The sequence below is a fragment of the Canis aureus genome, chromosome 2 (assembly GCF_053574225.1).
Source record: "Canis aureus isolate CA01 chromosome 2, VMU_Caureus_v.1.0, whole genome shotgun sequence".
NCBI classification, from domain to species: Eukaryota; Metazoa; Chordata; class Mammalia; order Carnivora; family Canidae; genus Canis; species Canis aureus.
The window spans coordinates 56,144,856-56,159,142 of record NC_135612.1 but is presented as its reverse complement, the minus strand read 5'-3'; the positions used below and the strand labels follow the sequence as shown (position 1 = coordinate 56,159,142).

Below are 14,287 nucleotides of genomic sequence, written 5' to 3'. Positions count from 1 at the left end.
TAGAGATCAGAAGCTCGTCATGTTTCTGAAGGCACTCATGAGAAAGGAAGCAAAAGCCTAACCTGAACACATCTGTATCCCTTGAACCTTGAAGGACCCTCGAGGCTCCCAGGCAACATGAAGCACAGCTCCCACACAGGGCAGCTTTCCAAAGCCCACTGCCGATGTGAAGTGAACAGTGACTCCTGAGCAGGCAACTCTAGGGACCCATAGGACACAGGCCAACAGAGGCCCCCCTGCACCTTCCAGAGAGCAGAACAAGAATCTAACCAAGGAATCTCTACCATGGCTATTCCAGGGGTCCTTGCAATTCCTGTCCAGCAGAATTCCATCTCTCTAGGGACTAGCAGCCGGTGTACATTTCCCACTGGACCTGTACTGTGGCTGCCCAGCTAGAGCCTGCATCCCCCAGCTCTGCCACCACCCACAGTCATCTGATTCAGTTCTCATCCCTGGGTGTGTGTGTGTCATTTCTATCTTGCTGGCTTAAGAGGAACTGTCTAGCCTGGACTGCTATTCTCTCTCCCCTTCCTACTGGCTGGTGTGGAAATAGCTAGGACAATGTGGAAGCCACATGATGAAGCTGGCAGAGGTGCCATCAGCCCAGGCCCAAGTGACTCCATGGATGATTGGGAGCACCACCCATCTTCTTAAAATATTCTCCCTGGACTGGTGCATGAGCGAGAAAATCTTATTTTATTGAACACTGGTTGCACTTTAGGGTACTTAATCTAATACAATACAAAAGAACGTTCCAGAGTACTATGCCTAAGTGTGTTCTTTAAAAAAAAAAAAAGATTTTATTTATTTATTCATGAGAGACACAGAGCGCACGCACGCAAGAGAGAGAGAGAGAGGCAGAGACACAGGCACAGGGAGAGGCAGGCTCCATGCAGGGAGCCCAACGTGGGACTTGATCCCAGGTCTCCAGGATCATGCCCTGGGCTGAAGGTGGTGCTAAACCACTGAGCCACCCAGGCTGCCCCCTAAGTGTGTTCTTGATAATATTTTAATGAAATCAATTTTACTCAAATAACTTTAAAAGAAATGTTACATCAAAGATGTAAGTTGGAAACTAGTGCTACATATCATAAAGACTGTAACCAGGAGACTATGATGGAAAATAGACAATTTTTTTAGAGAGAGAGAAAGAGAAAGTGAGTGTGGGAGGGGCAGGAGGAGAGAGAGAGAGTGAATGAATCCTCATGCAGACTCCATGCCCAGTGCAGAGCCCAATGTGTGGCTTGAGATCATGTGACCTGAGCTGAAATCAAGATTTAGACACTTAACCAACTGAGCTACCAGGGCATTCCCCAAACAGACAATTTTATTAAATTCAAGCTAGCTACTTTTGCCTGCAAAAGGCTTGTAGGCCAAGGCCTATCTCCTCTGCTAAAACCTGACATTAAAAATATTCCAGTCCAAAACTGTGGCTTTAACTCCTTGAAATCAGAATGACAAAAAAAGAATAGAGAAAGGAATAATTTTCTTATGATGTGATTCAAGGCTATTTACGTCTATACCCACTGAGCGCCTAAAGCCACCTTAAGCGACAAGCAACAAAGAGACCCGTCCAGGGGGTCACCCCAGGGAGGTCTGCACTGACACAACAGACTGAGTACAAGACTGCAGCCACCTTCCTTTCAATATCGCATCACCATCAATCGTTAAATAGGTATTTTTAAAATTTCCAAGTGAAGATGGAAAACAAGAATGAACACTGCTGGCAGACCAAAAGTCATGAAGAATATGAGGAATATCTGAAACGTGTATGTGGCAGATGGAAGAAATGAAGCCCAGAATGGTTCTCAAAGAAGGATGCTCCAGAAAAAAAAAAAAAAAAAAAAGGATGCTCCAGAAGAGGGCTCTGAGGATGCCCAAACTCAGAGGTGGTGCAGACTGGAAGCTGGATGACTGGTTAGCATTCTGGAAAAAGAGTGGCCAGGTGAGTCTTTTTATTGTGGGTGTGTACTAATAAGCACCTGGGAGTCCAGGCGTCTGCCTCCAGGAAGGAGTAGTGAGGGCATGGACCTGAACTAGAAAGTCCGGCAGTGCTGTGAGGATGCAAACATCCAAAAAACCAGAAACCAGTGAACTTCACTCAGCAGAGTATCCCTTATCCCCTCATAACCATGGAGGTAGGCAGCAGTAACAGACACACATATAGAAAATATAATTAATATCCTTAGAGGGACATGAAGACTCTAACTACTTATCAAATTAAATGTTAAAATTTGTTAAACTTTGAATATTGGTGTGATAAGCAGAATAATAACCATCCCCTCCATCTCCCCACTGCCCCAGATGTCCACATCCTACTCCCCAGAATCTGTGGATTTCTTCCTTACATGGCAGAAGGGAATCTGCAGATGTGATTAAATTCTAGATCTTCAGATGGAAAGATAACTCTGAACAATGTGGATGGGCCCAATTTTATCACAATGTAATCACAAGAGACCTTAGAAGAGGAAGGCACGAGGGTCAGAGTCAGAGAAGGAGATACAACAATGCAAGCAGAAGTCAGATAGTTTTTGAAGATGGTCCACTGCTAGCTTTGAACATGGAAGGAGGGGCCACAAGCCAAAGAGTACATGCAGCCTCTAGAAGGTAGAAGAGATAAGATAAGAGATTCTTCCCTAGAGCCTCTTAAAGGGACACCAGCACCTTGGTTTTAGGACTTCTAACCTCCAGAACTAAAAGACAGACAACAATGTTGTGTTATTTTGAGTAAATTCAATGGGAAAAATAAATTCAATAGATGAGCTAAATAAATGAGTGTGTATAAGGAAAAAATATACAAGGAGAAATTTTCTCAGAGGACAAAGTAAAAAGACAGATCAAGAAAGCAAGAAGGAAAAAATGAGCCAAAGAGTAAGAGACAAAAGTCTCAACATCTAGTAGGAAAATTTAAAAAGAAAAAATCATAGAGAATAGAAAAGGATACTTAAAGCATAAAAAAAATTTTCCATCATTAAAAACAGTATGAATAATCAGATTTAAAGGGTCAATGAGAACAAAGGGAAGAGAGGAGAATATAACCAATCTTCCCATAATTCTGATAGAATAGCTAGGAGGAAGAGACAACTCCATAATTACAGTCAGATTTCAATACCCTTTGCCTGAAAGTTAACACAAAAGAAGAAACAAAATATCCGCAAGGATACAGGTGACTTGAACTACGTTATCAAACAATTTGACCCAATTGGCATTTGTATAACCCTCCATCCAACAAGAATAGAATTCACGTGCATTTCAAGTGAAGAACATTTACTAAGACGGATCATATTCTGGGCCATAAAAAGGAAGTTTCAAAAAAATTTTGAAGGGTACAAGTCATACAGAGTATGTTGCCCAAGCAAAATATAATCAATTAGAAATCTAAAACAGAAAGATATGGAAAATGCCCCAAATATATGGAAACATACCTCAAAATAAACCATGGGTTAAAGACAATATCAAACATGAACCTAGAAAGTATTTTGAAAAAGATAAAAATTAAGACAACATACCGAGACCAATGGGGTGCTGCTAAAGCAGTACTTTGAGGGAAAAATCAACACTACACACACAGATTAAGATAGAAGAAAAGACTCAGTGACTTCAGTTTCTTCCTTAAGAAATTAGACAAAGAATAGCAAACGAAATCCAAAGGATAAACGAAATAATATAGATCAAAATCTAACTCAATGAATTAAAAAACAGTAAGCAATAGAGAACCACTGAAATAGAAAACTGGTTCTTTGAGAAGAGCCATAAGATTGATGCATCTATGGGCAAAGAGAAGACACAAATTTTCTATCAGAAAAGAAAGCAGTGGCATCACTACAAAGTCTTTCTCTCTCTCTCTCTCTCTCTCTCTCTCTCTCTATATATATATATATATATATATATATATATATATATATATATATATCTTACAAGGAAAATAAGGGAATATATGGAAAACTTTATGCCAATAAATCTGGCAACTTATGAAATGGATAAATACCATGAAAGACACAAACTACCAAAGCTCATCCAAGAAGAAACAGCCTCAATAGCCTCATATCTATAAGGAAATTTAATTTGTAGTTAAAAACCTTTGCACAGGGAACCATTTAAAGAGTAACTTTACAGAGAAAGCTGACAAATGCTACCTCAGCCAGGTGGTCAGCAATAGCATCAGTTAGAATTAACATCAATAGTAATAATTCATGTTGATACCCTGAGAGTGGCACGTGGCTTCTGTGGTCTTTCAATTCCATATCCCCAGTATCATCATGAAAAAAAGATCAAACAAATCTCACCTGAGGAATATTCTAGAAAATACCTGAACACTACTCCTGAAGCTGCCAAGCTCATTAAAAACAAAGAAAGTCTGAGATACTGTCACAGCCAAGAGGAGTCTAAGCAAACATCAGGACTAAATGTAATAGTGTCTTAGATGGGCTGTTGGAACAGAAAAAGGACATTAGGTAAAAACTAAGGAAGTCTGAAGTACAGACTTTAGTTAATAATAATGTACCGGGAACCCTGGGTGGCGCAGCGGTTTGGCGCCTGCCTTTGGCCCAGGGCACGATCCCGGAGACCCAGGATCGAATCCCACATCGGGCTCCCGGTGCATGGAGCCTGCTTCTCCCTCTGCCTGTGTCTCTGCCTCTCTCTCTCTCTCTGTGACTATCATAAATAAATAAAAATTCAAAAAAAATTTCAAAAAAAATAATAATGTACCAATATAGGTTCACTGAATGTCACAAGCTCACAAGATGTTAATAATAATGGAAAAAATAATAAGGGAACAGTTTTGGGTATATAGGAATGCTGTGTATTATCTCTGCTACTTTTCTGTAACTCTAGAACTATTCTAAAATTGTTTGTCTTTTTTAAACTTTCTCACAAAGGGTTTATCCCATGAATATAAGATTGCTTTAACTAATTTAACATAACTCACCATGTTAACAACCTAAAACAAAAAACATATTATCTCCACAGATGCCAAAAAAATTCATTCCTGATAAAAACTCTCAGCAAGGGATGCCTGGGTGGCTCAGTGGTTGAGCGTCCACCTTCAGCTCAGGGCGTGATCCTGGAATCCGGGATCAAGTCTCACATCCATCTCCTTGCAGGGAGCCTCCTTCTCCCTCTGCCTGTGTCTCGGCCTCTCTCTCTCTCTCTCTCTCTCTCTCTCTCTTTCTCTCTTATTAATAAATAAATAAAATCTTAAAAAAACTCTCAGCAAACTATGACTGGAAGGGAATTCAATCTGATAGAAGACATCTATGGAAAACCTACAGCTAACATCATACTTAATTATGAGATACTGAATGCTACCCCTCTCACATCAAGAACAAGGCAAGCATGTCCATACCAACTCTTCTATTCAACATTATACTGGAGGTTCTATCAGGTGCAAAAAGGCAAGAAAAACAAATAAAAGGCATCCTGACATCCAGTAAATCTTTATTTGTAGATGGCATGATCATCTATATAGAAACACTACAGGATCTACTGAAAAGCTGCAGAAACTAATAAGTGAATTTAGCAACATGGCAGGAACAAGACCAATACACAAAATCAACTATATATCTATACATTAGCAATAAAAAACTGGTCACTGAAATTTTATAAAAATTATGTTTAAAATCATATGAGAAATAGGAAGTATTGAGAGACTCATTTAAAAATGTGTAAGACCTATCTTCTGACAACAGCAAAACACAGCAGAGAAGAATTCAGAAAACTGAAGTGAAAAGTAAAGTAGACTATGTTCAAGACTGGAAAAGTCCATTTTGTTAGGCTGTAAATCCTCACTAAGTTGATGTATAGATTCAACCTCAACCAAATCAAAATCTGAGCATAATTTGTTTTGTAGAAAATGAAAAGCTGATCCTAAAATTCACATAGAAAAGCTACTAGAACAGCCCAAAGAGTTTTGGAAAAGACCAATGTTAGAGGACAAACACCACCCTATTTCAAGACTTATGATGAAGCTAGACTAACCAGGACAACAAAAAGTTGAATGACAATGGAAGTGTAATGATAGTACACTGGGTGATACAGCCATGAATATTATTTTTATGCTCCTAACACTGTAAATAATTGTTATGGGATATAAAAAATGGAAATTATGGCTAAGGTTTCAGAACTATTAAAAAAAAAAGACATGCAGAAGATTGCCATGTAGAACTTGCAAATATACAAACCAATTTTTTCAGGATTCTTAATTCCAACCTGATCTATGCTATAAATGGGTCAGGAGATGAAGATCAGAAAGGGTGTTTAGAGAAATTTCTAAAGAGCCTGAAGGAAGGGGATGTGTTACATTCTTCCTATTTCACATCAAGTCATGTAGACTTTTAAAAACACCCATAAGAGAGCTTGAAATATGTTCCTTGGAGCTTTAGGAACAGAAGTGGTAGATGGAGAAAGAGGAGAAGCCAATTACAATACCTTTGCTGATGCCAATCTTTGCACTACAACAGGCCACAGCTTGAGGAGGGGAAGCCCAGCTTCAAATCAGGATTGTGCTTTGACTATTACATGAGGCTGTGATCTGAGGGCTGCCTGCATCCATACGCTCAAGTGAGCCGAGGACTTACATTACCCAAGAGTAAGCCAGATAAGTCATGGGGCTGCCCATGTCTTCGCCAAGAAGCAGAAGCAACAACATTTAACATAACAGCGTGGTGTTGGGAGTTCATGGTCAAAGTGATGGTCCACGATGAAGAGAGTGATTATGAGTAACTTGGAAGGAGGCAGGAGGGGTTGGGGAGGAGAAGCGTATGGAAAGCTGAGGACAGGGAGCCCAGTCTTCATCTGCCATATCAGGAAACCACAGATATTACCCCAAACCAAAAAACACAACTAGCAATATAAGCATATTATTTAGAACAATGGAGCTAAATACCAAACAAAGAGCTGAAAGTGGGTTCCTCTGAGAGCAGGAAATGAAGATGAGGAGAGGGTAGAAAGTGAGACAGCTACTTTTCATTAAAGTCCTGGTAACATCATTTTCTTTCTAGAACTATATACATATACATAATAATCCCCTCATTTTTGTTAATTAAAAAAAAAAAACCTTAAAGGATGTCAATAGTGTTGGAAGAAAATCCAGACCATGTAGCTCCCATGGACAGGTGTGTTCTGGAGGGGGAGTCTGAAATCCATGGGCAAATAAGTGAACTTCAACTTCAGTCTCTCACACAAAAATTAATTCAGAGGGGATTGTGGACTGAAATGTAAACATGTACAAGTCCAGGGAAAAAGTACAGGATCTCAGGCTAGTCGGAGAGAGTTCAGACCTCACACCAAAAAGCATGATTTTAAAAGGAAAAATGAGAAACGACTTCACCACATTAAAAACTTTTGATCTGTCAAAATCCCTGTTAGCAGAATAAAAAGAAGCTACAAAGAAGAGGAAGAAAATATTTGCAAATCACATATTCATCAAAGGACTGTATTTAGAATATATGAAGAACTCTAGGGGGATCCCTGGCTGGCTCAGCAGTTTAGCACCTGCCTTTGGTCCAGGGTGTTATCCTGGAGTCCCGGGATCAAGTCCCACATCAGGTTCCCTGCATGGAGCCTGCTTCTCCCTCTGCCTGGGTCTCTGCCTCTCTCTCTCTCTCTCTCTCTCTCTCTCTCCCCCTCTCTCTCTGTCTCTCATGAATAAATAAAAATCTTAAAAAAAAAGAACTCTAAAATCGCAACAATAGAGGCTGCTGGCTCAGTCTGAAAAACATCTGACTCTTGATCTTGGGGTCGTGAGTTCAAGCCCCACACTGGGTGTAGAGATCACTTAAATAAATAAATCATTTTTTTAAAAAGGCAACAATAAACTGGAGAAAAAACCTATTAATATCCCTATGTGTAAAGGATGCTTATGAATCAATAAACAACCTAAAGGAAAAATGAATAAATCACATGAACTGACAATTCAGACCTAAGAAAATGTAAATGGCAAACTAAAATAAAGGGGGAAGAAAAGCTCAACTTCACTAGTTCCCACAAAAAGGCAAATCAAAATTGAATCCTATTTTTTACCCATGAATACTTGGCAAAAATGGAAGTCGAATGACACAGGTAGGGGGAACAGGCATTACTACATCAATAGTAGTATACCCATTTTGTAAGGGCATTTGGCAAAGCTACTATCATTTAAAATTTGCATTCACTCTAAGTTAGCAATTTCAAGGAAGACTTGCCTATCAGCTCATGGAGGCAGATACAGCATATTGCTTTTAGCAAATAACTGGGAATAACTTGAGTGTCCATAATAGGGAAATGGTATATATAAAGGAAAACCATGAAGCCATTATAAAATAGCATAGAGACAGATCTATACGCATGACACGGAAATAACTCCAAGAGAAAGCAAGCTGCAGAACAAGATACCTGGTATGATCTTATATTTGAAAAACAGAAAATAATCTAAAACCATGTGTGTATAGTGTGTGTGCATGTGTGTGTGTGTGCCCACACATAAGTAGATAGGACAGTGTTCATACCAAATTGTTAACAGTGGCTACATCCAGGGAAGAGACAGGGATGGAGCGAGTGACCATGAGAAACTACAGCACGACTTATACCACTTGAATGTCATTTTTCTCCATCGGATCATTTCATCCGAGAACATAGTTGTGTCATTTGTCTAATGAAAAGATAATGATGCAGCACTCTGAACAGTGCCTCGCATCCAGCAGGTGTTCAATAAATGCTCCTTCAAATTTTTTAAAAATTAGTGAAATATTTTGAAAGAGTCAAACATGTAAATACAGAGGACAATGTAGCGCTCTGGTGCCCTGCCCAAGGTTTTAACACATCAGAAGCCAGTGAATGATGCAATTTGTCCTGGTGCTGGTTTTTGAAACTTGGATATAAGTATCCAAAACCAGGAAGCAGGAGAAGTGGCTTTAGAGGAAAGGAGGGAGATTCACCAAACAATCAAAGAAAAAAATTCAGGGTCTCACACCAAATGCAGCAACAAGCAAATGCTTGCAGCAGTGCCTCTCCACAGAGCACACTTAGCAGCAGAGAACGGTCCTCTTACCTGTGGTCTTGGCTGATGCGGTGGTGGACACCCCATTGAGCTCACTAGGACTCCTTTTTATGGGCCGTGGCTTATACTCTCGTTTGGGAACACTGGATGCAGCTGATATTCTGAAACACGCATTTTAAGATCAGTCAGACATCTGATAAAGAAAGCCACGCCTCCAAATGTACGTTTGCTCTGCCTTGGGGAGCCTCCAAACGTGTGGGATGGGTGGTGGTCGTGAAGGGGGTAATACGTATGCATTGATTCGTGAGTAGCTTAAAGTGATAGATGGGATATCCCTTGTTTTTCAAGTATATATTTGAAAGTGTGTCTCTCACGGTCTCTGAGGCATCCATCAGGTGCCAGCCCGCCCTGGGCACTCAGCGATGCTAGCTTCCTTCTCTCCTCTTCTGCTCATGTAGAGACAGAATGACACAAATATGGTCCTGCGAGCACGGCATGCATGCCCCGCCTACATGGATGCTGCAGAGACTGGCCACACCTTTTGTCTTCCCTCTATAATTTTGCCATTGATTTAAGTAAGCATCCCTCTGAATATATTGTAATCCCATGTAAAACAATATTCTGTTACCAAACCTGGTCAAGAATGGGGTAGGTTTTTTTTTTAACCCATTATATTAATTAACAGGGTTACTGTGCATACTCCATGTGATACTACTAGTTTTCAGAGAAATGTAGAAAGCCATGAAAGCCTAAGAGAAACAGCAATCTTTCTTGATCATTCAGAAGGTATTTTTGACTCTTTCAATACCTCTCTGAGTCAGTGTTATGAACTTGGCCTGATATCTGTACTGGTGAAATGAAAACACATCTTTCTTCCAGATATTAACATACTTCCCGATTATCACCTCACCCTTCTCCACATCCCTACATGTTGGCAAGGGGGTGTGTGCATCACCACCCCAAGCTCAAGCTCTCAAATCAACAACAAAGCCAGGACAGCTCTGTCGGGTCAGCAGCTCTGTCTGGTTGCCCGCACACAGGTCATGGAAAAAAGGCTTTCGTAAAACAAAAAAGGAAAAAAGCTACCAGATTGCTTTTCCCAGTTCTGTCCCATTGGCCAGAGCCACATATTTATTATCTTCAGTGCTACCCCACACCCAACCAGGAAAGCCAGCTAAGAAAATTCAAAACAAATGGGGCAGTGGGTAAGGGCAGATGGAAGGACAGACGGACGGAGAGATTGGTTTTGATGGAGTTTAACTGTGCAGCCCTGGGCTTGTGAGGAACATGAAGGCTCTTACCGCATCTGCAGCTTGCTCTGGAGCTCCTGCAGAATCTCTGTGGACTGTTTGTGATAGTCTAAAGCTGCCTCTATAAACACGGCCAACTGGCTGACTTGTTCTACCTGCAGCAAAAGTAGAAAATTATCCCAAGGCCCACATAATGTTCAGAGAGGGGGCGGGGGGCCAGCGACAAAGACCCGGCTTTGCAGGGGAGCCCCACATCTTCCTCGGCTCTGGTCCATCTTGTTTCCTTCTGCTGCATAATCATCACACAGGTGGTGGCAGAAAGCTGTATATTCTGGAAAACCATGTTCACATTGACTTGTGATTAAAATGTGATTCAACTCAACAAAAGCTTGTTTTTCCAAGTAGATGATACTCTCAGGAGATTTTTTTTTTTTTTATGCTATAAAGTTCATGGATCTGAAAACAGAGAGATAAAGCTTTTCCAATTACACGAGAAGCCAACATTCACTAAATGAACTGCTTCCTCAGTGAAATATCTCTCCGGGCATTTTCTAGCTAAGTTAAATCAGGAAACTAAGTAAATGAAACTGTTCTCACGTAAGAAAGGAAACCAGAGGCAGGGTGTGCACCGGGGCAAGGACCTGCCAGCCGCCTGTATGTTTTCTTGCCCTCCATACAAAATCATAGCCCCAAAACATACAGCTGAAAGGAATGGACTCCATAGCCTCTGGCATCTCTTGTTCCCCTGAATCCACACTTTCATGAAATTAGTGACCGAATCATAGTGGATGGAAAAAATCAAAGTAAAAAAGCTCCGTCACATAAGAAAGCCTGGAAGACCAAAAAAAAAAAAAAAAAAGAAAAGAAAAAAAGAAAGCCTGGAAGACCAAGGGATGCACAGATTGAGGCACAGACGTCCCCTGTAGGGCCTGAGGGATTCCCTCCATCCCCCATGGGTCTGAGCAGCTGCTCCAGAAAAGAGGAATTCAAGACACTGATGTCAGCAAGTCCCAGGGGCAGGACCTCTGGGTTGAGGTAATAAAGGCCCCCAGCAAGAGTCCTTTGACCTCCAGATCCAGAGAAGGAGACAAAGCAAAACAGATCCCCCTCTTCCAAAGCTTCCCCAAAGCCTGTGCATCATTTCCATGTGCTAAAGGGGTTTTAGGGCAAAGTATGTCCTGCTTATTCACCCATATACGTTCATCCTGTAAAACCAACCATGGATTCGTTCACCTTCAAAGATCCAAGCCGTTTCCATTTGTTGTTAAAGACCATGCTCTGGCTACCTCTATAGTTCATTTTCCTTGTGCACGCACACCACTTTAAAAACGGGTTCAGCGGGCACTTAAGATATGCACAGCATTCCACATGTGCCCCACTGTGATCAGCATCTGAACGAGGAGATCCTGGTGTGTTACATTTGCTTTGCCACACTTGTGGCTGGAAAAGCAACAAGCTGAGCCTTAAATTTCCCAAAACCCAGTAAACAAAACAAAGACAGCCTGGCCCCTACACAATTCCAAGGATTTCTTAAGTTTCACCTCCTTGGCTTTTTCTTTTAAACAAGTCCAGTGCCACGACCTAACTCGACCACAGTAGAATCTACCGCAGTAGGAAATGTCCCCCCTAACGGTGGGAGGGCTGCGAGCTGGGTCAAATCTGTGCCATACCTCTCTGTCTCTGGTAAAGTTAATTACTATTTTAATACCCACTTTGAAATATGTCTGACTTTTCTCTTTTCAAAGGAGCAGTGAAAAAATGAATATTTCTTGAAACATATGGAGGGATGATAGGGAGGGGTAGAGGGAAAGATCACCAGCCCTCCTCTCTGGTTGGTAAAACAGTCATGTAACCTAGAGATGCATTTGTAACTATTCATTTGATGGCTGACTTTGGTAAGGAAATGAATCCCAAGGCCCCTTAAAACTTGAGGAAGAACAGCATGCACACAGTAGGTGCTCAATGCAACTACCAAGGAGGCAGTACCACACAGCAAAGGATCTTGCTGACGGTGAAGCCACACGGTGCCACAGGGGGATTATATGCCTCTCTGTGCCAGATGCCGGAGGCTTCCAGCCATCCTCCAGCCATAAGCAGCAAGGTGCATGCAGGTGGCCTCTACTTCCCAAACCACAGTTAGAAGTCAGCACCTGGGATGCCTGGGTGGCTCAGTGGTTGAGTAGATGCCTTTGGCTCAGGTCATGATCCTACTGGGAGCCTGCTTCTCCCTCTGCCTATGTCTCTGCCTCTCTCTGTGTGTCTCTCATGAATAAATAAATAAAATCTTAAAAAAAAGAGGAAGAAGAAGTCAACTGGATAGGCAGAACCAAGGTAGTGGTAAAGCCAGGCCCTGCGAGTACCTGTCCAGAAGGTAAAGCATTTCTTTCACTGGCCGCACCGCTCAATCTGGCAAATCCACCTGTTAACTTGGGAAAGATCACCTGGGATGAGAAGGAAAGTTTAGTTCTGCTGCTGGCTGGGATCTGCACTGTCCCTTTGCTGGTGCCACCTTGAGAGTGAAGTGTGACCGCGCACCATGGAAGGGTTCACACCATATGCACAGAGGAAGCCTACCAGGGAACTGGCTCCCATCTCAGTGCTGAGTGCACTAGCTCTCACAATGGAGTCACACCTGGCCAGGTGCCATAACACAGACTTCCCTGTAAGCTAGAGGAGGAAGAGGGAGAGGCCAGATACAGGCCACGGTGCTGGCAAATGGCCAGGTGAGGACTAGGAAGCTACCCCGGGCAGGGGGATGGGGTTCACAGAACCCGAAGGAGCTTGTGGTGAATAGAAAAGTGGGGCAGCCTGGGTGGCTCAGCAGTTTGGTGCAGCCTTCAGCCTTCAGCCTGATCCTGGGGATCCGGGATCAAGTCCCATGTCGGGCTCCCTGCATGGAGCCTGCTTCTCCCTTTGCCTCTGTCTCTGCCTCTCTCTCTCTCTCTCTCTCTCTGCCTCAGTGTGTGTGTGTGTGTGTGTGTGTGTGTGTGTGTGTCTCATGAATAAATAAAAAAAATTTAAAAAAATAAATAGAAAAATGACCCCAAAGACACCCCAGCCCATCTCCCCAAATCTGTAACTATGTTACCTTTCCTGGCAAAAGGGACTCTGCAAGTGTGATTGAGTTATGGGTCTTAAACTAGAGAATGACCTGGATTATCTGGGTGGCCCAGTGTTATCACTGGGTCCTAGAAGAGGAAGGCAGGAGGGTCAGAGTCAAAGAAGGAGGTGCATCAGGGGAAGCAGAATAAGAGTGTGGAGATGCCTCACTGCAGGTTTTGAAGGGTGAGGCGGCGATGCTCTTGGGATGCAGGTGCCTCTGGAAGGTGGAAAAGGCAGAGAACTGGCTTCTCCTCTTATGTCCTCCAGGAGCACAGCCCTGCCAACACCGGGCTTTCAGGACTCCTGACCTCCAGTCTGTAAGACCGTAAATCTGTGTGGTTTGAAGGCACCCATTTGTGGTAATGTTACAACAGGAAGAGGAAACTATCTCTGAGCTGCTTTCATCTACTCTCAAAAGAAGCAAAATCTACCAATGGAACTAGAGCTGATAAGGGTCCCCTGCTTATGGGAGATGGGAGCTGTTGCCTTGAGACTCACAGAAACCCAACACAATGGGAATGTGCCACCGTGGCTGGGCCCAGGGGCTTCACAGCTGACTCCACCCCACACGGTGGTTCCTCGCTCTCTTCCCAGAGGCAAGACTCAGTGTACATCTGGGGTGTCACACTGTGGGTGTACTCTACTTCAAAACCTTCTCGGTAGCTGCAAACCATGGCTGATTATAAGCATGAGGCTGTTGGGGGTACTGAGCCCTGGGGATGGAGGCAGAGCATAGATGTCCCCATATTTCTGTGGGCTATGAATACAAGAGGTCCCTGGGGCTATGTCCCTAAGAATTGGATCTTAGCCACTGGGGTGGCCTGTAGACCAAGTGCAAAGGATTTGGGCTGTACCCAAAGGTAGGATGGCCTGAAGGAATGCATATTGTACTAAGGTCAGCTCTCTGCAGAAGGTTACGGAAACAGGTGGCCAGGTAGGAGCCGGGCTGTGACTCTCC

General features: G+C 42.6%; 1 protein-coding gene across 5 annotated transcripts in view; it reads right to left on the bottom strand.

Moving 5' to 3' along the window:
• The window catches only part of SH3GL3 (SH3 domain containing GRB2 like 3, endophilin A3), a 136,184-nt gene that overhangs the window by 16,654 nt on the left and 105,243 nt on the right, over positions 1-14,287 (bottom strand). For all 5 annotated transcript variants that reach the window (XM_077873969.1, XM_077874000.1, XM_077873989.1 and 2 more), the window contains 2 exons: positions 10,279-10,382; positions 9,029-9,138 (listed from right to left, as the gene is read on the bottom strand). In XM_077873969.1, coding sequence (XP_077730095.1) covers positions 9,029-9,138; positions 10,279-10,382 — 214 coding nt within the window. The remainder of the gene's footprint in view (positions 1-9,028; positions 9,139-10,278; positions 10,383-14,287) is intronic.